Raw genomic sequence first — 27,398 nt, 5'->3', positions numbered from 1 at the left:
TCAAAACACTAGATAAGGTTATGTAAGAATAGATTGCAATGCTGTTACTATTTCTTTTTGAGACAGGGTTTCCAATGTAGCCCAGGCTAGCCTTAAACTCAGGACCCTCCACCCTCAGTCTCTCAACAGCTGAGAATACAGGGATTTGCCACCATTCCCTGCTCAGGTTGATTTTTTATACAGGATTCTTAGAAGGTTCCAGGTCCTAACTCACTGTTTATTTTTGCTTCTTGCATAAAGACAGAGTATAAATTAAGGCTTCTGATATTCTCCTTCTCCAACTGGGAAAGTCAGAACAGGCCCCTCATATAGTGTTCGGCTCTTCACCAAGCTGTAACTTCATTACCTAAAATAGGTTCATTCGAGAGAATGACAACCAAGATGTTAAGGATAATCACGGCCACTAGAACTAAATTTACTAATGACTGACAATGGCAATCAAAGTAAACCTCCAACACTTCACACAAGGGTCCACGGAGGTTCCTAGTCTGCTGCTGCTCTACATCTCAACCCCGGCTGGCACCTCTCCTTCCTCAGTATCCATCTTCTTTCTATAGTAGGGATAGGTGAAGCCATTCCCATAGGGGGCAGCGGGCGGGGAGGTACAATTTCACAATCTCAGGTACAGTCTGGGTATCGGAACTTTAAGACAATTCCAGGACAGGTTCAATACTCTTCTACCTGATCTCTTTGTGTGACCAGACTTTTAATGTATATCTATTTCATTTTAGCTACTGGCCCTGGATCTCACTGTTAACTACTTGTATCAGCTCTAAAAGGGAAATGACTCCATGTCCTGGGGGAATCCGCCAAAGTCCTTAGACTATCAGGGGCTAATAATGGGAGATTTTTGTTTAGTTTTCTTTGTAAGAAAATGGACAGAAGAGAGAAACCCTATTGTGGCCCAGGGAATATCCTTGCTGGACACTCAGATGGTCAAGTACAGAACTAAGCAGGGTCACTTCTCACACTTCTGTGCAGTGTCTCCACGACAGGCATAATTTTCCAGTACACTGTGCCACGGTAACAGTCTTCTGTCTGTTTACCACCAAGGCTGGTTTTAGGAAAGGCATTAGACATGCAACACAAAAAAGAATGAGAAAGTTAGGATCCTGAAAATAGTTATTATGAAGGTAGGCAGTAACGGATGGAATCTCACATTGAGGCTGACACAGAGTGACTACGGAAGCTGTTTAAAGCCAACAGTGTAAGAGGGGGAAGCGAAGTAAATTGCGATACCAACAAAATGCTAATGCTGCGAGCTTTCACCGCTGCTCACCACAGTTGCTCCCCCTTTGGAAAGTAAGACAAACATCAGTCAAATCAAAGCTCACTTTTCCCTTTTCTCACTAAAGTTGGGTCCCCGAGAACCACAGGGCAGGCAGGATGTGCTCACCCTTGAGAATTAAACCTATGCTGATGTTTTTAGAGACCAAATTCACACCTTGGGCAGGGGCTTCTGTGTTATTTACACGCCCCTTGCAGCAAGGACCAGTCTTAGAATGTTAATGTTGTTTTCCAAACACTGATTACAAAGACCTGCAAGTGACACAGCCTTGACATATGCTTGCCCGTGGCCCAGAAAAACATTCTCCTTCTTCAGTCTACTGCCTTGTTTGCGCCATACTGAATCCCATAGTCAAGACTTGTTTGATGACTCTCCACGTTGGTTTTTCATTTTCTGAAAGCTGTAAATCCACACATTAGCTGCCAACTTTGTATGCCCTCTGGGCATTTATGAGATACTGCCATAGCCAAATCTTATTTATCTCTAGTCCTGTTATATGCTCAACACCTCCAACATGGCTCTGCCAGTGGTACCGTTAACCACTGTAATTCCAGGGACACACTACTTCCACCTGCAAGTTCTGCAGAGTCATAAGGCAAGGCTAGAGTAGGTGACCCCAGGGCACAATGGAGCGATGGACCCAGGACTCAAACACACACAGGGCTTCCCCGGAGTCTAGTCTGCTGTTCACCTTCTCCTTTACCTGCAATTGAAGGTTTCACTCCTCGTCAGGTGACTTATATCAACATCATCCTTTATTTATCAGTCTCTCTCCCACAGCCCCCTCCATTACTGGCTGCATGCACTATCAATCTAAATGTCTCTGGTTCATGTACTGTCTAGTACCACTCTGCCCTAATCTATCAATCCTCCCAAGGCAGGTCCTGTATGTAATATACACTAAGTCTCCTATGAGACATTCTTCCTAATGATCAGAAACAAAAAGACAAGACAACAGGAGCAGGGAAATCATGTGGCTGTCAGGATGAGACTGGTTAGATAATCCACAGGAGTTTAAGAATTAGACAATAACCACAGACAACCTCTGAGTCATTATTTAACTCTATGAAGAAGACCCCTGAGTATCCAGTAGTTGAACAAACTCAGGCTTCAGATGGCAGCTCCAAAGGCTTTCCTCCTAGCAGCATGGCTGAAGACTGGCATGAGCTGGATGAATCCCAATAGCAGGGGATGGATCTTAATTACACTCACCACAGTGGAGTGAAGCGATTCACGCCTGCCTTCTAACATAGTAAACTTAAAAACATTTTTAGGATAAAGAGATTTTTTTCATCATTAGAATAGTGTTAACACTTTCTAATTTTGCAGGCAATGCAGAATTTCAAGGTATACAGAAATACAAAGGCAGCAAAGGCTTCCTTCTGGTTTTCCTTCAAGCTGAGCTTACGCTCATCAGCTGAGAGTCAGCGCTGAGTAAAGTGTTTTGAACAACATGCACATCATAAGAAACACAATTTTCTCCCATTGGGTACCCAGTGCACTTAGGTTCTAGTAAAGGGCAGAACTTATTTTTCCCACTGTTCCTCTTCTGATATACTAAACTTTTCAAAATCAGCTCAGACTTGGACCTGGAGCCTGGGGCACGGCCCTTGAGAAGCTCGGTTCTGTCATCTCTCGTGTCTTCAATATCCCTTCCATACCAGGCTGGGCACTGGCATCATCTGCATCAGGTAACACTTAATTAAGGATTTAATTATTTATGCTTAGCAGGAGTAAATTCAACAGCAGCATAAAATGGCAGCAAATGGAAAGTAAGGTGGGGAAGTTGATGTGTCCATTTTGCTAACTCCTTTGAGCTCTGGGGAATATGAACCCTTTGTTCTTTTGTCCTTACCTAGGGCTTAAATCAGTCACCTTGCAGAGTGAGAGCACCGTGTCACATAGATGGCGATAGAGTCCCTGACATGTTGTGTTTAAGCTAATTTCAGACTCTTCAGGCCTGCTTGCCTACAACCCTGTTCATATCTCCAGGCACTAACAGTAGCTCACACTCACACAGTTGCCCCACTTGGATCCTGGCACTCACAAACACCTCTGTATACACAGCTCAGAGGCCACTTATGTACCGTGCTCAGACTGACCTGCTACCACAGCACTGCTTTAAGGACAAAGAAAAAGTGCCTGTTCTTTTAACGCTGCTTAATACCGAATTCAGTTGGTGTATGGGGGCTGCATATTTATTATATTCCTTCCTTTGCTAGATAGAATATAAAGGACCAAGCCGTTTGCACAAGCGCATCATGCTTACCCACCACTCATTTCTTTCACCCTGTCAATGGTCACAAATGCAGATAATTTCATGCAAGAGTTTAACTACAGCTAAACAATTCATTGGTTTTAGAGACTGCAAAAATTTATTTATCATCTCTCATTTCTTCTTATGAATTTTCTGTGACTGTTGACATTAATGAATTTAAGAGAGGTGTAGATTTTTATTGCTAAAAAGGATGTAATTTTCCAAAAGGTTGCTGCAGAATATTTTCTTTCATACGTGAGAAAGGGAGGGAGGGAGGGAGGGAGGGAGGGAGGGAGGGAGGGAGGGAGGGAGAGAGAGAGAGAGAGAGAGAGAGAGAGAGAGAGAGAGAGAGAGAGAGAAAGAGAAGGGAGGTTGGTACTTGGGGGAGATGAAGTGTCTTTCAGTAAGCCAATATTGAATTTTCCATTGTTGGCGCTCAGCCTGTCTCTCGGGAGGCACTTAATTGAATCAGTCTTGAAAGGTTTCCATTGTGTTTTTCCTCAAACCCTCTTACGGACTGCAGACACATTCACAGTATGCATGGCTCTAGTGAAAGATGCTGGCATCCTATTCCTCAGTCTGGTCTCTGTCACAATTGCTCATGCCTCTGAAGAGGCTGGCACGCTCTCAGGTCAAGAGGAAGTTAAGGCAGACAGGCACGTGAAGCAATGGCTCTTCACAAGGGATGGAGGAGACGTGTCAGGGAGAAATATACTGTCCGGTCTTTAAACTGCTGCGAAACTGGGAACAAGTTGCTGAACATGAGAGCCAGAGCCACGTGGTGTCTCCCTGACAAGGAACAGAGGCCAGGAGGCACAACAGACTTCTCCTACTGTTTCTGAGAACAAGGAAAGCTAGAGTAATGGGGACTGCTGGGAAAGGGCAGGCACCAGGGCACTGTCACCAGCATGTCTGACACCTTCCTCCTGGCTGTGCCATGCTGACTTTACATAAGTATCATTTTGATCCAAGACCCCACGAGGAGATGGTAGCTAGCAAGAAAATTTTTCAACAAAATGCTGCTGCTGAATTATTCTTAATATTTCTCATCCATACTCAAACAGTCTCTGACTTTAGCCCTATTCTCTATCCCACCTCACACCCTCATCTAAAGCCTATAGGTGTTTGATAGGGTTTGCACCGAACCACAAGACAGCGTTATGTGGTACTCTAAGTCGTGCAGGCTACTTTTATGTGTATTCTTACTTAATACACACCAGATCCCTTTGTGAGAAAGATGTTATTAACTTGCTTATAGTGGAGGTAACTGAAGCAGGGAGAAAGAGTTATAAGCTAGTGTACTGAAAACATTAGTATCAGAATTAAAACTTGAACAGGACTTTTAATTCCTAGTCCAACATTATTTCCTTATTAGCTCAATTAAGATACTTTTTTTTTTTTTTAAAGCACTCTTAAGCTACAGGGAAATAGCCTTCAATCTTTCAAATATCCTTGGCCAGTATGTGTTCAATGCTGTAACCTAGCAACCTACAGCAAAGACACACACACACTTTTCTCTCTCTCTCTCTCTCTCTCTCTCGCTCTCTCTCTCTCTCTCTCTCTCTCTCTCTCTCTCTCTCTCCACACACACACACCCTTATGTGTATGTGTGATAGTTTTAGTAACTGGACAATAATGATAATGAAGATAAATGTATATATGCATCTTCTTCTTTTTTTTTTTTTGAAAATTACATATCCCTATTCAGTTTCCTTACAGCATTTTCAAGCATAGGTTGGTTTTCCTTATGCTCTCCCCATCCTCTTTTTCCCCACTGGCCCATGTCCTTCAGCAGCTCCCTTTGCCTTTCCAGCTATCTGCTGCTACTTATGACTTGTTTACTTGTCTGGATATGGGGCCTTCCTTGCAATATGCTCTTCTCAAATTACAAGATCTATAAAGTTGATTGGGTTTCTGTGAGTGAAAACCTAAGGGTATTTAGAAGTAGTTTAAGTGGAGAGGTTGCAGGTTTTGTGACATTCTCTTTGTTCTGAATAATTCTACCTATGTTTCATTCAACATTAATGTTTTCTTATTATTGTTTTTGAAATAAGAACTTACTATGTAGCCCAGGGTGGCTTGGAACTCACTATGTAGCTTAGGTTGGCCTCAAATTGATTAACAATCCTCCTGCCTCTGGTTCTCTAGTGCTGGAATTACAGGCATGAGCCACCCGACTCAACAATGTTTTTGTAAGATGCTTGATTGTTTTGTTTTTACAAAACACTGAGCTCAGTGTTCGGTTTACTTTGCTTTATTATATCTTTCCTTTTGAGCTGTCAGCCTCGAAAAATATTTCTCAAGTGGTGTGGTGATAAAAATCTCACCAGCACTTGATACTGCACCCAGAAATGGCTTTAGTCAGAGCCTTACACTCTTGGAGCCTTGAAGTGGTCTGGTTATAGATATTTTCACAAACTGGAAGAAACAGAATTAGGGTGCCAGCCACCCCCTCCCAACCAGAGAGAACTGTTTCTATATAGACTTTTAAGAGGTTGAAATATCTAAATCTACCACGCCTACAACTAAATGAGTTGTTACACACACACACACACACACACACACACACACACACACACACACAAACACACACCCCTCTACCTTACTGGAGGTTGGGAATGAAAAGATTTTTGTTAAAAGCATTAGCTGACATTAAGTTGAACCAGTATTGATTCTTTTGAAAAAGCACAGCCGAGCTTCAAAGTCCAGTGTTGTCTTAATAACCAACATGCCACAGTTATGGAAGACATATTGGTCTTGGCAAGAACAGCAGACATGCACAGTAAGGAGCTGTTTTATATAAGAAGGCATAAGTGCATAAGTGCTTTGACTTGGGAGTAACTGATTCTTAATTTTGATCTTATAGGATGTATGTTTTATTTTACTTTTAAAGGACCACTCTGACTTATGCTTAAGAAGCTGAAATTTCAGTGCCATTTGCTAGGATAGTAATTACACGTAAGTGGGAGAAGTTTTTGAAGTCAACAATAAATGTCTGATGCTGTGGAAATCACAGCTTGACTCCCACATTCGTTTTGTAGCAGGAGGCATGCAATGAATTGGCCCTTTTGAATTCTTCCTCAAATGTGCTCCAGATGTGTATAGCTAGATCACTAAATATAAACTTAATTGCTTTTTTTTTCATTTCTGTCCCACTGCTGAGCAACTTTTATACCAAAGTGCTTGAGACAGGATCAGTTCTTTATGGTCTCTCCTTTTCAGAATAACATTAACTGGGTTTCTCTGAGTGAAAACTTAAGGGTATTTTAGAAGAGACCTAAGCAAATATGCTCCCAAATACAGTCCAATTAATGCTGTTGCCAATGCTGACAGATGGGCTCACGGGGGACACGCTGGTGTGTTTGTTACATCCATGATGGAGTCATTAACTTTTAAAAGTAACAGGATACAAGCCACTCAAACCTACCCTCATGTCACAGCTTTCCATTTGGCATCCTCCAGCCGCAGTACCTGAGACACGCCCAGTGTTTGAGCTAAAGCATGGCCTTTCTGACTGCCGGCCACCATCTTTCTTTGCTTCTGTAAGCTGCCAACTTTTAAAACAAGCAAGCTGTGTGTATTGTCTCTCTTTAACTACCAAGTGCATCTGCTCCCCAAGTCCCCTGCAATCATCACTTCGTAATTTTTCTTACTAGAAGTTCATGATACCTTCTAATTGCCAAACTGTAGGCTCTAGAAACTTCAGAACTAGACCTCTTCCAATCCTTCCATTTATGTGTGAAGAATACACATACGGTTTAAAAATCAGCCGTGACTACATTGATTTGCCTTGATTTTCCCCTAAAGTATTCAAGCTTTCAATTTGACTGAATGACTGATATGTATGTGATAGATCTTTGATCTCTCTCTATATCAAATATACATGTGTCACATGAGCCTGTCTGTATCGCACAGAAACAAAACAACAGATCATTTTATTTCGGCTCACTGTGGGGTTTCGAAAACCAGGTCAGAGACGAAATAAGTAACAATCCCAGCTGTGAGGGGAGTTACATTTAGAATAAGGCCAAACCTTTGACATATGGATAGAAAAACGTTAAAAACAGAACAAGACAAAGAGATACAGACACAAGACAGTTGTCTGACACAGGCCACCCCAATTCCAGACCCCTACACACTATACCTAATAGAGTTCAGAGCACCTCATCAGGGGACTGCATGTGGACATGACAATTATAGGGAGATTAGGTAGAAGGGAAGAGACAGTTGCAGGGGGATTAGGTAGAAGGCACAGCCTCAGAAGAGAGCATCTTTGTGGCTTTTGGACTATCACACTGAAATGGGGAGACCATCTTTATCACAGTAACTCCCAAATCAAGATGCAGAGCGGATGCAGAGCTGTCTGGGAAGATGAATCAGCACCAGGCACTGCACACAGTGCTGGGCAAAGAGGGAACAGACAAAGTTCCTGTCTTGCTGGAATTTATTCCTAAGTATCAAGGGCTGAAAAAAGAGCTAATGGCTATCAGACACCACCAGGGCAGTGATTGAGCCAGATGCCGTGTGGCTGTCACAGAAAGCACAGGACTTCTCTAAGTTTAAATCAGAAAAAATCCGATCATATCAGCAGAAAGAGAAGGGGAGTGGGGTGAAGCCCTGTGAATAACTCACTACTTAGCCATCTAAGCTTGGTTTTCTCTGTTCCTTTTTCACAGTAGCCTTAACCTATTTCTAGGAGCGGCTGTAAGCTTAATGCAAAGAGGAGGGTGCTGACCCTTTTCGCAAAGTGCTGACTTTGCAGACTGTGCTCATAATGTAATGTAGTTTTCCGGGAACCGTGGTAATTTCAAGGCCTTCTACACAGAGATGTTTTCAGAGCTTGACACACCCTCAAAATAGATGGCGTAGGACAAGTTCAAAAGATACCTTTATGTCAACTTAAAATGTCCTTTGCTTTATCACAGGGCTTGAGTACAGTAGCACACAAGATAAAAACATCCTTCAGTTTCTGCCAAAGATGAGGAAAATTTGGTGAGCTAAAATCTTAACTAATGGAAATATACTAATTAATGTATCAAGTAAGTATATTTTTGTCTTGTTCATTTGTTATTGGTTAAAAATGCTTAATAATAAAATCATTTAAAATTGAAATCATTTACTATTTGATGGTTAACACTAATTAAAATATTTTATCATCATTATTAGAGTGTGTGTGTGGTGTGATGTTAATGTGTGGCTGTGTGTGCCAGGGCTTATGCGTGAAGGCCAGAGAATAATCTGTGAAATCTGTTCTCTCCTTAAACCAGTGGTTCTCAATCTTCCTAATGCTGCGACCCTTTAATATAGTTCCTCATATTGTGGTGACCCTCAACCACAAAATTATTTTTATTGCTACTTTATAACTGTGATTTTGCTACTCTTAAGAACTGTAATGTAAATATCTGTGTTTTCTGACAATCTTAGGCAACCCCTGTGAAAGGGGTCATTTGATTTCCCAAAGTCGTCACAAACCCCATGTTTAGAACTACTGCCTTAAACATTTATGGGGGCTCTAGAGGTCAAGCTCAGGTCTCTAGGCTTGTGTAATCTGCACCTTTATCTGCCGAGTCATCTTGCTAGCCCCTTCAACACCAGTTTTGATTGCAGCTTCTACAGGTGTGATAAGTAGGAGACTGCAATGAAATAGGAGTGACCCAGCACTTCCTATACATTGTATTGATAAACACTTCCAAAGATCATATTATTTGATTAATATCCACCACTGAGCCATAAAATTATATTAATAGAAATTCCATTTCATTAGCTATTGTTCACTGAATTTATATTTCAATTAAAAAGATAATCTAAAACTCTTAATTCAGACAGTACCTCTTAACTGCTTAGAATCTTAAAACATTTGGGACTATCTTGTAAGACTATTCCATGGGCCCTCACAAATGGAACATAGTCAATACCATTTCTCTGGACTTTCTTCTCAGTTCTTTTGGACAAGTTTTAATAAATACTTCAGTGAGTTCTACCCAAAACATTTCTTTATAATTATCAAATACATAACTCAGATATCAGAACGCAATGTGTTGCCCACCAACAAATCCCATTGAATATTCACTTATTTCATGACAAATTTATGTTGCGGTATCAGTCAGGACTACAGAGGACATGAAGACATGGAAGACACAGGAGTGTGTGAGAATTAAGGGTGGATTTATAGCCTGTTCATTCCAAGGAAGAATTAAGACTAACAGGCTGGGTTGATGTAAGCTGTGCTGAAAGGTTTGGGAGTGGTAACCAATTTGAGGTTAGACACCTGCCACTAAGCTAAGTGCCTGGGAAGGATGGAGGAAGGGAACACTGTTCTGTGTTGTGAGTGTTGTAAAATACTTTGCCTTGTTGACAAAAGTCACTACGTGCCTGAGGTGTATACCTTCCCTCTGTGCTGCCACAGTATTAAGAATAACATCTCTATCTGTTTCTGCTGAAGGTAGATATAACTGGACAGAAAATATCTGGAGGCTAAATGCATTTAGTGTGTCACTCCCCCAACTGTCTTATCTTACTGGAATTCTGAACTCCTACTCTGATTGCAAGTCAAAATCTTAATGGCCAAGTCAAAGAGCTGGCAAGAGTCTTCTTCAAAGAACTGGATGGTATGGTACTGGGCTTGTGATCACTCCCTAACTACCCAATAATGACATGGCAGCAGAAAGCAGCCAGAGACAACACATGACTGATGGGCAAGGCTGTGTGCCAATAAAACTTTATTTATAAAAATGGGCTGTCTGCTGTCTTGTCCTACAAGCTGTAGCTGTGGATTTTTGGTTTAACCTGTCAATTGTAGGAGTAAATTAAAATAGCAATGTCTCTCAGCACACAGCACTTGCATCCAACTGACTCCTGGAGAAGGCACTATCAGAAATGCATGTTATTAAAAAGCATGCCAAGTTACCCATCTACCATTACTATCTATTTCGAGGCTTCATCCTTATCTTCCCCATCCATTGAACACAGAACAACACCAATACAAATCTGAGAGTACAGTTATCAAGGGTTTTCAGGAGCGAGAGAATAAGCTTTTTCCAAATTTGTGAACTGAGACTAATCTACTTCTTATCAGCTATTCAGAAAAATCATGTAAGCCATGCTCCTTTGAAAGATATATTTTCAGAAATGAATCAAAGAAAAGGCTTCCGTGCCACTACACATTTGGATGAGTTTCAAATCTTATAAAAGAAAATGGCGAAACACCAACAGGAAGTAGCAGCTTTTGAAGGCAAATGTTTCTGCTGCACTGATCCTGAAGGTGCACAATGATGAGAATTTTTTTAGAGCTGAGGGTTGGCTATCTGGGGTGTACATAGGGATATATACCTCATCCAGGCCAGGCAGGTCTTGGTAGCAGTGCAGGCCCATTCTTGACTGAATAATGAACAGAAATCTGAGACTCAACAAGGAGAGGAGTCACCTAACACACACCTGCTGACTTTGGGAGAGTCTGTGGACAGCGATAGTGATTTCTGATATCTTGAGTTAGGTCCACTGGGATCTGGGAGAAAAATGCAACCACATTCTGTACTCTGTACTCACTGAGTTCTGAGAGAAGATGTGATTGAAACAAGACAGTGTGGGTATCAGGTCTTGGGAAAGTGTTTCATAAGTTTATTTCAAAGGCACTTATGGTTCATTAGCTATAAAGAAAATCAAGTGCTATTAAAAACATACCACGTTGGCATATTGCTTGGCAATAACTGGACTTTCCATCTTCATAGTAATGGCATTTGAAAGTCCTTCCTATTTAGATGATATTTTTATAAAGCACCACCAGAAACAACATTTCACTCACTAGCTTTTCTGATGAGACAGGCACTCACTATTTAACTGTTGAAGTGAAAGACACACAGAATCCATCTGCCTGATCTTCTGACACACAAGCAGGAGGAATACAACTCAAGGCAAATAGTTTCCCCCTTAGCTGCACCACGTTGCTGTTCTTTCAGAGTCCTTCTGGATCTCCTTTTTGCATTACTCTGATTCTAATTTGTGGGTTGATGGTGATACTGTTTTATAATGACTTGATGGCTGAAGCAGAATGACAGGAAACTACCTTTAAATGACATATTATTTGTCAAATACTCAAAAGGTTTATCTTTCCCAGTGGCCTTAAAGAAGACAGTATTCTATTGCAGGAAGAAAAAAAATAGAAAATAGTAAGGTTGGCTGAACTGATATTAGGAGATCAGAATCAGAGAGCTTAGGTGAATCACGGTGAAAATTCAAGTTTCTCTGTGCGTACAAATGTCACAAAGATCAGGGAGATCAACTAAGCAAAGAGTTGTGAAATCATTTAGAATTAAAGTGTCATTCTGAGCAAGGCATTATAACAGGTGCTGTCATGAGACTGAGCACAGCCTACTCCATGCCAAGTTGAGATTATACTTTTGTGAAACCTGGCAAGTTGTAGAAACTTGTGGGTTACCCAGAAATAGAGTGCAGAAAAAAGGTGGGGATCAACAGAAAGGGTTATAGCTTCTAATCACAGGTACGCTTAGTCTAAAATGCATCAAATTAGTGAGTGTCCAACTACAAGACTAGAATACACATATTTTTGAGACAAGGGAACACAAGCAGAGATAATTTACTAAATTTATGAAGAGGCACTATTAAACTAAAAGCTGTTTCTGAATGATGACCCTATTATAACGAACATTTGTTATCTGGGCCACTGGTGATTATTAGTTTGATGGTAGTAATGCAGCAAGTATTCAGTATGTATTTTTGGGGTGTTGGAATACTTACTGCAATGTGAAATGTTTCAAGGTATATAATTACTGGACCTTGTCTAAATTCAGTCCCGATTATATACAAATGTCATAAGAATGTATTTGGAAAAGGTAAAAATATAGAAGTCTTTCTAACTGTAATAATCTTGGAGGTTCCTAAATTGTAGATACCATTTAATAAAGAAGGACTCAGACTATTCATGAATATGTTAGAAAGTAAAACCGACATGATAAATCCTGAACCATTCCATAAATGGTTTGATAAGATCAGTGAAGTACAAAGCACTTGTATAGCTCTCCTATCCTTATGCTTAGTCACAAACACGGAAGTACTACAGAGCCAAGTTGTTACTGAGAATGGAAAGTGAAGGCCAATTATTCTGGCCTCCCGGATGCTCGTATTATGATCTTACAACTCCAGGGTTTTATGTTCACAAAATTGCAAGATAGTATATTATTAGCAGAGTACACGAGCTGTATAATTGAAGAAGTCCATGATTCTGTGAACAAGATCATTTCAGTGTCATCCTATGCTATCACCCCAAGGCCATTACTTTGAAATAATGATGTATCGCTAATTTAAATACTACGGAAACTTACATTCTGAAAAGCTGACATAACTTGCATAGAGTTGACAAAAGACAATTCAGAATCAGAAAAGAATATCTTGAAAACTATGGAAGAAGAGACTGGAAGAATTTATAATATTTATCTTGATGACTCTAGGAAGGAGGGCTGTAGGGTTTTTTTTTCCTGTTGTTGGTTATAGTGAGCTATTCATTGGTCTGTGCTGTAGAGTCAGTTAGAAGCACAGAAAGCTAGGGTGTAAACACCGCAGGATAGACATTAAGGACACTGCTTTTACAGGCTCTCCCTATTAATTATCCATGCAGTTGCTAAATTATCTGACAGTTACAGTTGCTTGTTAAATTAGATTTTTCTCATCTCACCATCCTGCAGACTGGGCTGCTGGGGTGGGAATTGTGTGTTCTGTGGAGATCGTGAATCGGAACAGTGTCACTTTAATACCCCCCTTTCCAAAGCAGACTGGCTGGTGGGCAGGGCCAAAGGTTGTACACGGTGGATATAAAAGTTTCACTTTTGGAAGTGCATCATGTTCTGGGAACGGCAAGACAAGGGGCTGTCTACAGTAAAACAACACTAGACCATGATGTCATTGGGAAGGCCCAGATGGAGAGAATTTCTCTCCTGACCTGTGTGAGGTGGGACTGGTATGTGGCCCAGATGTCCCCTGAATAGAAATCCTCACCAGTTCCTTGGACAGTGTCTCTGCTCTGAGAGGAGGACAGGGTATGTTACTGCATCTGTAGTTCTTGGCTCATTAGACGACACAGTTCTCTGATAGGACAGATGAGTCATTTTGGATAAAAGAGAATAAAAACTTCAAGAGGCAGAAATGAAGTCAAGTCAGTTAAGTATAGGGCAGGAAATGAGGACAGTGACAACAAATATTTGGTTCCACTGACATGACAATGACATCACAGTAGAAGCAACAGCCCATTAAGGAATGGTGTGGTTGGTGTAACATAACCAACTCCCACCATGATAGAAAGACAACCCAATTAAAAGTGAGTAAAAGATTTGAAAGGAAATCAAAGCTGTAACAGGACTGCACTTCATCCCCTTCAGAACAACTATAATAAGAAAGATAGACAACAGATCTTGGTAAAGGATGTAGAGAAGGTAGAACCTTCACGTACTGCTGGAAAGGAACGTGCAATGGTGCTACACAGACAATAAGAAAACACAAAAGGAACACTGGAAGCAAAAGTAAAGCATAGAACAAGCCTGGTCAAGAGAATCCAGAAAGAACCAAACAAAGCTATAGTTCAATGAAACCACAGCTAAAAGAACAAACCAGTTAAAAAAACATCAAAATGACTGCAATCTACACATACCTTTCAATAATAACTCTGAATATTTATGGCCTCAACTCTCTAACAGATAAAGAAAATCTTACCTGTGGTCCACTGGAAGGTCATCTGATACTGCTACAACAGCAGCTCATATGTTATGATAGCAACCGATCGTAGTTGAAAACTGCATTTAAGGCTCATACTCCATGAGATGGAACCCGTACCTGACATTGCTAAAGTAGCCAAGAACCTGGGACTAGATAAGTTGTGCACCCTAGGAAAACCTACCACTCTTATTCTGTTAAGGCAATGTAGCAATAAAATACCCAAAGGTCAGTGCATTGCTCAACCCTCATCAGAGAAGCTTCAGAGGCCTACAGGTGGACAACGTCCATAATTCTGGGAGAGACTTTGGAGCACTCACTCTAAAGGAGATGTCGTTATTACACGACCCCCGCCCCCAGACACTTCAAGGCTTAGTCATCTATGTGCAAGAAGGAGGAGGAAATATTCGAGGAGTCAGAGGTGGTGGATGACCCCAAGGGAACAGCATCCTCCAGACCCCAAGAGAACTGATACACACATGAACTCACGAAGACGGTGACAGCACGTATAGGACCTGCATAGCTCAAATCAGATCAAATACCAGTGCTGAGAAAGGGAGATGGGCACAAAGTCCCATCCCTACTCAAAATGACATCTGTAATTGATACCTAGTGAGGAAGGGAAAATGTGTTTTCTTCTAATGGAGTCTCACTGGATATATCAATCACACAGCAGGGTAGACTAACACAAAAATAACCCAATGGGTGTTTCTGTACACATTTTGTGTTGTTTTCTTTTGGTGTTTTGTCTTACTTTTTTGGGGTTTTGATTTTCATATTTTCAGACAGAGAGGGAGGAGGGGAAAGGGAGGGGGTGGGAAGAGGAAGAGGGAGAGGAGGAGGGAGTGGGAGCACATACCAGAGAGAACACTTAAGATGGGTGGGGAGGGAGGTGGGGAGGATTTGGGAAAGGAGAAGGAATATGATCAAAATAAATTGTATGAGGGTTGGAGAGGTGGCTCAGTGGTTAAGAGCACTGACTGTTCTTCCAAAAGTCCTGAGTTCAATTCCCAGCAACCACATGATGGTTAACATCATCTGTAATGGGATCTGATGCCCTCTTCAGTTATGTCTGAAGAGAGAAATTGTGTACTCACATACATAATATAAATAAATAAATCTAAAAATGTATGAAACATATATGTACCATACTGTGCTGCATACAATTTCAAATACATATGAATGTAATTAAGACAGAGATTAACACAAACCAACTAATAGAAGGTAATTTCAGTACCCCACTTTCTCCAATAAGTAGGCCATCTGTACAAAAAATAAGCAGAGAATCCTGAGAATTAATGGTATTTTACATCAAATGGATCTAAGAGCTTTCTCAGAATGCTTCATCCAAGCACCAACGATTACATATTCTACACAGCAGATCATGAAAGCTTCTCTACAATAGACCACATGCAGGGACACAAAGCAAAAGAATTGTAAGAACCTCATGTATGCCATCTGACCATCGTGTAATAAAACTTAAAGTTGATAGCAAACAAATCTCTACTAAGTGTATAAACTCATGGAGATTAAAGACTTCATTACTGAATGACGGATGGGTCAAAGAAGAAATCAACAGACTCCTGGAACAAAATGTAAAACGAAAATGCGTCAGAATGAAGCCTCTGAGACACACTGAAAGCCGTTCTAAGAGGGGACTGTACAGCCCTAAGTGACTGCAATAAAGCATCAGAAAGAGCACTAGACAAATTAACCCATTCAGTGCTGCCACACGATGAGACAGGGATCTTCACTCACCCTATTTAAGATGTAACCGCTCAACGCAATGATGTAAATTCAGCTGTGGGGGAAGGACTGGAGCCCACATTCTGGTTTAAATGTCCTTACTAACTACTGTATTATGTGGCTCACGTGAGTAGTTGCATTCAGTAGACTTACCATCAACAACGATACCAGACATCAGGAAACATGCAGGATGCAGTCACCACCAAAAGCTGTGGTAGAAGCCTTTTCAAGAACTGTCCTATCCAGTGTGTTAGCTGTACACCAGGGATGAGTACTCCGTAGGCAGCCAGACTCAAATGAATGGCAATGTGATGTATTAGCTTTCAAACATGTAGCGTAAAAGAATGCAAATATCTCATTTGATTTCTAAGGTTGACTAATTTAACATGCTGATGTATGAAATGGTATTATTTTGAATATGCTGAGTTAAATAAATGAGCCATTTTAATGAATTTTGCTTTTAAAAGTGGCAACTAGAAATTATAAAATCCTTATGAAGACCATATCATGGTGCTCTAGAGAGATGTATGATGGATGGGTGATGAGCAGAGGAAGTCTAAGTGTGGCATACCTAGCATACCATTTTATTTAGTTAGCAGAGTCCTTCAGTATATGCAACTCTTTAAATACTGTGGATGTTACCAGCTAGCCATCTGATGCTGTAACAGACAGGCATGCTGTAACTTGCTTGCCACATAGTTCTACAACTGTATTTTCCAAGAGTCTCAACTTATAATTTTCTCTGTTTTGCTATGGTAAAAATTTTATGAAATGGTTACCATGTTAAAACATAGTTTGGGGAAAACTGTAGTCTGGTCCTGGGCCATGGCAACTCACATCTGGCTTCAGAATAAACTGTCTCTCTCTCTCTCTCTCTCTCTCTCTCTCTCTATATATATATATATATATATATATATATATCCTCAGATAGCTATTTTTCAGATATATGCCATCTGATATATTATTTAGCTAACAGAGTCTTTTCAGTATATGCAGTAAGATAATTTAAATATGAAACATTTATATTATTGATGTTCCTCAAATGCTTAGAAAAGTAACTCATAACCTGTCGCTTCCCCTTTCAAATTATAAACAGGATACTGACAGGACCTGCTGGAATTTAAACTGTGAGTCCCCGAGGAAAACCCGTATCTGATTGAAGGTTCAGTACTAGCTCATCCTGGTCTTCTAGTCAATCCTCACCGAATACGTAAACACAGCAGGACTTTTGAGTTAAAAGTTTATACTTCTGTAAAAAAAAAAAAAAAAAAAAAAAAAAAAAGACAACAGCAGACATATGAAATTGGTATGGTCTCCTAAAAGCTAGCTTTGGAATTTCCTTTTATCCTCTCATTGTCTTTTCTTTTCTTGTAAGTAGTGGGTTTGAACTTTGGGCCTCACGTCTGCTCTGCAAGCACTCACTAAGCTATGTCCTTAGCTTATTCCTTTCCTCTTTCATGTCTCTCTCCTCTTTTCTTCTGAGACCAAGTCTCAGTTGCTCTGAAGCAAGCAGGTTGGCTCTGAACTTGGGTCCTCCTGTCTGTCTCTCAGCTGGTTGGGGTGACAGAAGCACATCATCATCTCTACCTTCCTGTCCTCTACAGTCTTGCTTCTGTGTGTACAAAGAGGTGCCGATGATGACAGAGTAATCCTGATTTACACAGGACTGTGAATACAGTCTTTTGTATACTGTAGAAAAAAATATACAGAAGCAAGAGGCCAAAATAATGGATTTCAGCAGTCTTCATAGTGTGGTGAAAAATCACATACATTAAGTTGTTGGGTACTGGGTTAACTAAAGAAATCCTTCTGTAGTCAACATTTGTCTTCAGTGAGTCGGAAGAAGCAACACAAATCTGGAAGAGTCAGCATATGGTTTAATTCGGACGACACTGTTGGGCTAGTATGGTATCCAAAAACAGCAGGGCGAACTCTGAGAGGGACAGATGCAGGCTATGTAACTAAGTATGCAAATATGCCACGCTGAAAAGTAAAATGTACAGTATAATTTGACCTTAGGAGAGGGAGGAAGGTTCAGCTGGATAGCAGTCCCCACCAGGCAAGGTGTATGTCATCTTGAAGTTCATGCCATGGTGTGAGGCTGGTGAGCCACATAGTATGTGCTGCTATTTCTCATGCTGTGATTGGAAGATCACGGCAGGAGGAATTCTGGGAAACAGATGAAGGGAAATGACACATAGGAGTAGCTGAAGGAATAACAGATGCCTTCTGCAGAAGATGTGCTAGGAACCTGCACACCCTGGAGCGTGTCTACTTGAGGTGGTATGCATTCTCATTCTGCTTTCCACGGGCAATATCTGAGCGAAGGAAGGGGTCACCTGGACCAGAAAATGATGAAACCATTGTCCCTCCACCCAGGAAGCATTGCACAATGCTCTCACACAACAGATTTCACGGAGACTTTAGGAATCCTTGGCTTAGAAGTTATAAGACAGACCCAGATGTCATCTTATAAAAGAAAGCAGCCTCCCCCCCTCCCCCCCCCCCCCCCCCCCCCCCCCCCCCCCCCCCCCGTCAAAAACAATTCTCCTGACTTGGAACACTGAATCTATTATGAGCAGAGGGAGGGAGGATGAGTCTACATGACAGCTAGAAAGGTCTTCTTCAAACTGTGCTTTCCTAATTCCAAAGGAGTTTTAAAACAATTTTACAATATCAGGTATTTAAAATACTCTTTGTTATTGCTCTTTCCATGAAAGGGTTAAATAACAATGACGTCCATTATACTGTAGCAACTGATGCAGGGTCAGAGAGATGATCAAGGTGCCAACCTGACTTCCTGGATGTATCTGAAAAGATTTCTCTTTACTAACTGTAAACCGTAATGATAGTGAGCATACAATGATTATATTATAAGAGATAGAAAAGTGGTTTCCGTAAGTTGCTTTTCAAGAAATGCAAGGCATTTCTGCTCAGTCACAGAAACTTTCTAAGCAGCTAACAGGTCATCCTAGCAGGTGCAGCATGAGTGCTCTCACTGACAATGGGACAGGAATTTTTTTGTTCTGTGGACCTACATTCTTGGTAATTCACCAATGCTTAAACCTTGAGAGCATTTATATGTTAACTGCTGAGAAGAAAGTCAGGCATATCTCTATCTTAACTCTCTCTAAAAGGAAAGCAGTAAATCCAATTACGTGGGTGATGCCTATTTCTTTAAGAGTCAGATTCTTAGTAATCTGAAAATGCCTTCTATTGTTCTGAGAAGTCATCCTTAAGTTTTGTTTGAATTTCTTTCTTAAACTCTTATGACTAGTTATGGTAATAATTCTGAAAGACCCTCAACCCTGAAATAATTAGATATATCATATTTAAAATTACTTCAGTGTTTCCCCCCTACATCTACATTTATACTCAATTATAATAAGGTTTCAGTAAATGCCTGTTGCCAACACAAGGCACTGTTGCTTGAAAATGATTAACCTAAGTGTCCAAAGAGCTGTGAACCTCAAGGAGAAGGCATATGTGTCTGCCTTGTGGATGAAAAGGTGTGTGTGGGTGTGTCAGTAATTCATTAATTCTAATGATACACCGACTTCCTAGAGGCCCCAACTTTCTGGCTGCTAGTCTTCTGTGGGGCAGTATTGCATCTTCAAATAGTACTATGTCTTCATGTTCCTACTTTACCCACTTTCTATGGCTCAAACTTCCTATTCAAATGGTTCTTTCAAAATGGTGAGAAATAATCTACTGTCAGTGGTAGATTTAAAGTGACACCCCCAATTCAAGTAATGGGAAATTGGCAACAGACCTGTAGAAATGTCTGTCAGACGCCAACATTCTGCTATGCCTTTTCCTTGGTCCTTAACAAGGCAAAAGCCATGTAGACATTAAAGAGCCACAGAGAATTTCAGGGTTATTTTAAAGGTATGCTTTCCATTCCCCTTTAGCTATAAACACAAGTTGATGAAGGGACTTATTTAGGACAGTGTTTCTCACACTTTTATGTCATACACAATCACCATGAAGATTTAAGACAACATGGATAATCTGGCCTTATCTGTAGACTTTCTGATTTACTGAGTTGGAGCAGGGCCCAGGAATCTGTGTCTCTCTTGAGTTCCGAGGCAATGCCGCTTCTGGTCTATGGCTACAGGACCATGTTTCCTTTCTTAACTCAGACCTCCACAGCTGAGGTTCTTACGTCATGTTCTACACTAGTGTCTGAAAGAGAAGTGAGCTATGCTGCACAAGGTATTAGTAAAGATGTCCACGACCAGACCACCCTTAAACCCATGTGATCTCATCAAAATAGTAGTAAAGTATTTAACTCTCCTGAAGGAAGAGATCATGTGCTGTGTGTGTGGTATACATACGTGCATACGTGTAGTGGCACCCATATATGCATATGTCTGAGTGAGCCATCTGACAACACTGAGGGTCATTTTTTAAAGTGCCATCTATATCCTTTGAGATAAGGTATCTGACTGGTTTGGAACTCATCAATAGGCCTAGGCTGGCCAGTTAGGGAGCCCCCAGGGACCCTTCTGTTTCCATCCCTTCAGTGATAGAATTACAAGAATGTATAACTATGGCTGACAGGGACTAAGTTCACATTTCCACACTCACAGACACTTATAGACAAATACTGTGCCAGCCAACAGAAGGATTTCCCCTGCTCCATTGAGCTGTTCCTTCAGTTGCTCTTCTGGGCTTTAACCTTCTCATGAAGGATTTGGAGTATAATTCAGGACAAGAGTGTCTGCAAAGCTTCCTTGGAGGGGTTACCTTTATCAAAAAGAAGACCACCATACTCACCAGAAAGGAAATATGCCCAGCCGTGTGGTGATAAAAACCACAGCGAACATGACAAACAGGAGATCACACATTTTCTGAAATTTGGCATAATTTGCCATTTTGGCAGCCTGTGAGAGGAAGGAATGCAACTCGCTCAGTTAAACTGATAAGAAAAGTTTCCTTCAGTGTGCATGAGCCCCAGTGAAGCATAGCCTACCACATGCATAAGAATGCAGATGCCATACACTGGCATTTATAAATTACTCAAAAGTTCAGTGAAATGTAGCATCAACCATACATATACTGTAACTGTCATAGAGTTAATAAAAATATTTACCAACCCGAAAAATTCAATTAACTGGCTGATGTTAGGAAAAGAGAGGACAAATAAGAAGCTTTCTTGCATTATATTTTGATGTTAGCAAGCCAGAGATATCAGGACAGAAATCATGTAACAGGTCAATGTAAAGTCTTTATTACACTCTGAATGCCAAGGCCATAGGCTACAGCTTTTCCACATTGGTCTTCCCTTCTACTTTGAGGTTTGTGTTTCCTTCCATGTTTTTTCTTTTCCTTCCTTCCTACCTCCCTGCCCCCTTCTTTTGAGACACGGTTTCTCTGTGTAGTCCTGGATGTCCTGGAACTTGCCCTGTAGACCATGCTAGCCTCAAACTCAAGAGATCCATCTGCTTAAGCCTCCCAAGTGCTGGGATTAAAGGCATGTGCCACCACCATGCCGGTCTGGGCCTGTGCTTTTTTTTTTTTTTCAATCACAGAGGTGCTTTGAAAAGATGAATTGCCAAGCTTATTATTAAAAACTCTGAGATGAAGACAGTGTCATGCCTATTCTATATCAGTGACTCTGTTTCCATAGGATTTATAGCCCCATTACAGGCTCCATTTTCTAGATGAAATTTACTAATCCTCTGATGTCTGCAGGAAATACATCCATGGTTGATGACAGCCATTTCAGTGGGAGGCAACCACACTGCTTTCTCCACTGCCGCTTCTTAAGGCGACTCTAAGGATGAGCAGGTGGGCAGGGAAGTGAACTTTTTCTTCCCCATTTCTTGAAGTTGTGCAGAGTCCACAGCAGTTACACACTACTGGAAACTGTAGATCTCTTCTGCAACACAAGATTACTTTCTATGTGTCAGAAAATTAATTACTGGAAAAGATGTTGATAGCATCCTTAGAGGTATTCATATTCATTTAGCAGTGCTAAGCAGTGCACAAAGCTAGGAGACCAATGTGTCTTAAGAGGAAATATCCATCACCTGAGTGGAAGTCAAGATTATGAGCTTTTAATTTCATGAATACTTGAAGTGTAACACCATGAATTACATCCAAAGAAAAGTACTTTCGGCCTTCTTCTGGCTAGGTATCACCAATACACCCCTTTTCTTTGATGTTCCATCAGAAGCAACAGATAAGCAGTGGCAGCAAACTTGCCAGAGATATATATGCTGTAAACACTATTTTGTGATTTCATTAACTGGACATTTCCAAGCATTATCTATGATGTCAAAAAGAATCCTGGTTATGAAAATCTTATGCTTTTAAGCCACATACTTGTATTCTTGGATTAGCTATCTTTTCTGGATGAAAGTGGTGAATAATAATTCAACCACCACTTAGTATCTCCTCTATCACAACTCTAGCCAAACTGCATGCTAGAAATTTCCACAGGAATTAATGCTGGCTCAAGGTCTAGGATTGATTGCTACACGTAGGCTGCAGCATAAATGTCCACTTCTAAGCATACAATGGATACAATCAAATTATAATAGAATTTCAGAGGACTTCCTGTCTGTTACTTAATTTCTCCCTTTAAAAACATGCTGAATTAAGTTCAGCTTCAATCAGATAACATTCATGACCACGAACTATCTTCTGACTTATGGCCACTTTAGTTTCATAACCTTCAGGTTATAAAATCTGGTTAAGACCAGATTTTTTTGATGAGGTTTTACATTCAGTTCAAACTTTAACTTACCACCTCTATGAAAGATTAACTCTGTGAATCTGTGCCTCTGATTGCAATAACAGATTATGACTGAGGATTCTTCTTAGCCACGGAAACATGACACAGCAGGGGGAAGAAAAGGGTGACTCCAAGAGCCAATTTAATGCAAATTCTACTTGTTTGAGTTAATTTTGACTGGCTATAAAATTTCCTGGCATAAAGTAAAAATGATTTATTTATGCACATAACATTGAGTTTAACTCTGGAAGTAGTAAATTCTTTACATACCTTTGGTATAAAATTTACAATTCTTATGTCCCTTTTAATCTTAAAAACCACTACGATAATATGTATACTGGTAACAAAAATCAAACTGCTTAATTGTATTGTGAGACTAAACTGGGTTATAAGCAGTTTTCAGATAAATCAGTGTGACTCTTAGAAAAATCTATTAAAACGATGATTTTGCTGTTAAACAATCAACCATTCAAATGTGGACTGGTCAAAGCTTCCAGTTCCCCATTAGCCAATGCCGCTAACAAAGCTCACTTTGGACACACATTTTCATGGTAATCTGAAGTCTCAGATTTGCCAATTTAACCCACTAAGCAACAGATGGCAGTTTCAAAGCACCATCCACTACATCACAGGACAGGTCTGGGGACTTTGTGAGTTCTGGGTTTTGTCTTCCTCAAGATGAAAGGAAAATGCTTACCTCTAGCAGAATATCGGCTGAGTCGTGAAGACAGAAGACCAGGGTTCCTACTCGGGCCATGTTGTTGACATATGAAAAGGTTATTAAGAAAATTGTTGTAAGGTGGTGCAGGAACATAATGCCGAAGTCCTCAAGGAAGGAAAAACAAAATACAGTAAGTGCTCAGCAACATCTTGGTATTCCACCCCATTCATTTATTCTTGAAGCCAAAACATGGGGAGGATCTCCACAACCATAGCATTGGTGTACTTTGGTAGTTAAGATACAATTCCTGCCCTTTTGGGATTTCTCATTTATAGGGGGAGATACACAAATGACCAGTCCATGGAGAATGAGGTTCACCACTATAGTGAGTTATATCACAAGGGGAGGAATTGCTACAGAATTTCAAGCAAAGAAAAGCACTACTTAGACTTGATTTTTGCTGTGTCATGTTTAAGTGTCCCACAACGGCCCATGCTCAAAGGCCCAGATCCAATCATGGTGTTACCAGATGAGCCTACTGGAATGAAGTCAGGGTACTGAGAGAATACCTCTGGAAGATGTCCTTTCCTGTCCCTCTTGTTTTCTAGCTGCCATATCATGAGTAGCTCCTTCCTCAATATACTATATTGCCATAGACCCCCAAACAACTTGTCAATCATCCATCGATTAGAACCTCTGAAAACATGAGCATAGATCAAACCTTTTTTCTTATAAATTGATTTGACTCAGGCATTTTGTTACAGTGACAATAACAACAACAACAATTAAAAAAAACCTAACAAACTTTAAGCTCTTTGGGACAACAGTACATACATATTTTTCTGATACTTAGTGGTTGCAATTTCCGAAAACACACATATGCACAGGCACACACACATACATATCCCCCCCCCCTCGGTAAATGAACCCAGGGCTTTACATGTGTTAGGCAAACACTCTTACATTCTATATTCCCATCTCTCCTACTTCTTACTTTAAGATAGTTCTTAACTAAGTTTCCTAGGCTGGCTTTGAACTTGCAATCTTTTTGCCTTAGCTACTTAAGCAGTTTGGATTACATGCCTGTGCTACAAGGCTCAGATATAAGCAATATTATTATTTATTTTAAGCATGTGGTATATTTGAAGAGATATCCAGTTAAAGTAAGGAAACAGAAGACTTGACTCCTAGGACAGTCAGTCTCTGTTGTCTACATAAATCTTAATAAACAACATATTTAGTTTTACCATAATGTAATGGCTTCAATGTTTATGTCTTTTTTTTTTTTTTGCCCCAAAATTTATGTTAAAATCCTAATGACCAAGATGAAAGTGTTAGGAGGAGGAGATTGATTAGGTCATGACAAAGATTAGTGTCTCTACATGAGAGGCCCATGAGAGCAACACTGTCCCATCTATCACATGAGGACATAGCTGGAGGGTGCTATCTATGAACCAGGAAATGAGTCCTCACAGGGTGCCAAGCCTGCCAGTGCTTTGAGATGAGACTTAAAAGCTTCCAGAACTGGAAGGAATACATTTGCCTTGTTTACAAGCTGCCGATATGGCATTCCGTTTAAGAAGCCGAGGCAGATTAAGAGGTAGACTAGTTTTGGTTATTGTTGAGTTTTTTGGAATGTGTATCTCCTTGTTAGTGCCCTTCGCCTAGCCTACAGCATCCTCACTGGGTGCCAAAGGAAGAATCTGACATGCTGGGTTTTCTAGTAGGAAGGATGAGAACAGAGGCCATGGTGGAAACTGTAGATATTGTTTTTGCTGTTTTCTTTTGGCTACTACCACTATTTTTTAGTTAATTTTGTTTTTATTTATGTGTATGTGTTATGTAAATATTTGTCCCATGTGTGCAATGCTCACAGAAGCCAGAAGAGGGCATTATATCCACTTGGAGTTGGCATTAACAGCAGTTATGAACCATCTGACATGGGTGCTGGGAACCAAACTCAGGTCCCCAGGAAGAGCAAGTAGTAAGCTAGTTCTTCTCTTAACCCCGGGTCAGTGCTCCAGCTCTAATTACTACTACTTAAAGAAGAATTATTTGGTGAACAGAAAGTAACTGTTCTATTGTTTAATCACTGGTATGTAACTATCACAGGTAGCCAACATCTGTGCTGATGGAATAATGGCAGGTTATAGCCACAGAATACCTGCAGGTACTCCTCAGGGTAAGGTCACATGGGTGTTTTGTATTTTACCAATGCCTTCACCTCCTTGCACCTTCTAGTGGGACTACTTTCTAGTTGGTTCTGAGAATGAATATGGTCTGCAGTGCTTAGGTTTGAGGGTTTTTTTTGACATAGAGGCAAAGACAACTAAATTAGATACAGCCTCAGCTCTCAGATGTAAACTCATCTTTTGCACCAGGGGAGCATGGCAGCCTTCAGTCTTCTCTAGAGCTGCTTTGTTCTTTTCCCTCTGAGACAACTTCGCATTTAGGGGTGCTGACACTTGGTCTCCTAGTTACTTACCAGTCCTGGTCCCACAGACACCTTTTCTATAACTCAAGAAAGTATCTATTCCTAAATTCTAGCCTCTAGTTTAACTCAGTTAACAACTGATTTTTAGACATGCCCCACTGCCAGTGAAATCCATCTCTATTTCAACATAAAAGTTCAAGAAAGTTATGACCAGGAACTCACAGCATGATGATGCCCAAAGACTTTCTGACTCTCACTTAGTTTAATTACGATGTACACACTACATGAGAGGCAACTTGCAATGTCGGTTCTAGCTCAGTAGCTTTGTAATTTCTGGCAAAGGCATCAACTTCCTCATTTTGCAATTCAGATGCTGGATTAGATCTTTTTTTAGCTGTCAATTCTATAACTCTCAGCTTAGTAGCTCCAGTGATTGACCTCTGAAGTCTTTAAGCAACTAATTTCAGACCTGTCTAACTTAGAGATTTAAGAAAGCATACACATTCAGGCTTACGCAGGCAAAAGCATGCATCAACTCGACAAACACCCCCACCTTCCCTCTAGTTTACAGAACAGGAGCTGTTGGTGCCACTGTGTTTCTCATTTTGAAAAGTCACCCTTGACATCTCTAATACTTTTATGAGCTTTGTGTTCACTTCGGTGAAGATGCTCAAGGGTCACTTTGGTTCCCAGGAAGGTACCTTGCATTGATAACCTCACACAGAAGTCAACCTCTGAGATCTAAACCATAGTCCAGTCCCATCAATGAGGTCAGATAATTAGTAACTAAAACACAATGATGTATTTTCAATGGACTCAGTCTCGAAACTAGTGGTACAGCACTGACAGTGGCCACCAGTGGCAGGAAAACAGTCTGGCCTCAGTTAATGCTTCAGCCCACAGCAGACCAAATTCACACGGCCTGCTAACCCAGGCCGCCCCACTTCGTCAGACCCAGCAGGGCCTTATTTCTTAGCTCACAGACAGACAAGAAACGATGACCACACTGAGTTGTGTGAGGAATTGTATGCAGGCACAAACGTAGCTGTTCTAGAAGCTACTGAAACCCTAACAATTCTTTATACTATCCAGGGCTTTCCTCTGTTATTAAGGCAGATGATGCCAAAAGGCCTCTGGCAGACAATACAAACTGCTCTGCTGTTGTTTTCCAATGAAAGATGAATTCACTTCCTCATGACCTGGAGAATGGTGTTTTACCACACACAGCACTTCAGAACAATAGCTGAGCTGAAGGAGCCCTAACCCATCAACTCCTATGTCAAACCGATTCTTACATAGGACTTAATCAAAATGCACAGTTCAGGAGCTCAGTGAGTTTATAGTCGCCTATGCTTAACAGTCAGCTGACATCTAAGTAGCAGAGTTAGGCTAACAACAAGAGTTAGGTTAGGTACTTCCACCTGCCCTACTGTTCAGCCCCAAATGGCTGCTCTCAGCTTACTAAGAGAGAACAAAAGGTTTTCTCTATTAATTTTTAAAATGAATAAATGTAAATTGTTAAAGCACTTATGGAAGATTAGGGTCACTTCC

General features: G+C 40.7%; 1 protein-coding gene across 2 annotated transcripts in view; it reads right to left on the bottom strand.

The window, feature by feature from the left end:
• Cers6 (ceramide synthase 6) overlaps window positions 1-27,398 on the bottom strand; it is a 248,062-nt gene that overhangs the window by 23,114 nt on the left and 197,550 nt on the right. For both annotated transcript variants that reach the window (XM_034494978.2, XM_034494979.2), the window contains exons 7-8: window positions 23,450-23,578; window positions 20,790-20,896 (exon numbers count right to left, since the gene is read on the bottom strand). In XM_034494978.2, the coding sequence (XP_034350869.1) occupies window positions 20,790-20,896; window positions 23,450-23,578 (236 nt within the window). The remainder of the gene's footprint in view (window positions 1-20,789; window positions 20,897-23,449; window positions 23,579-27,398) is intronic.

The sequence above is a fragment of the Arvicanthis niloticus genome, chromosome 2 (assembly GCF_011762505.2).
Source record: "Arvicanthis niloticus isolate mArvNil1 chromosome 2, mArvNil1.pat.X, whole genome shotgun sequence".
NCBI classification, from domain to species: domain Eukaryota; kingdom Metazoa; phylum Chordata; class Mammalia; order Rodentia; family Muridae; genus Arvicanthis; species Arvicanthis niloticus.
This window is presented reverse-complemented; position numbering and strand designations above follow the sequence as displayed.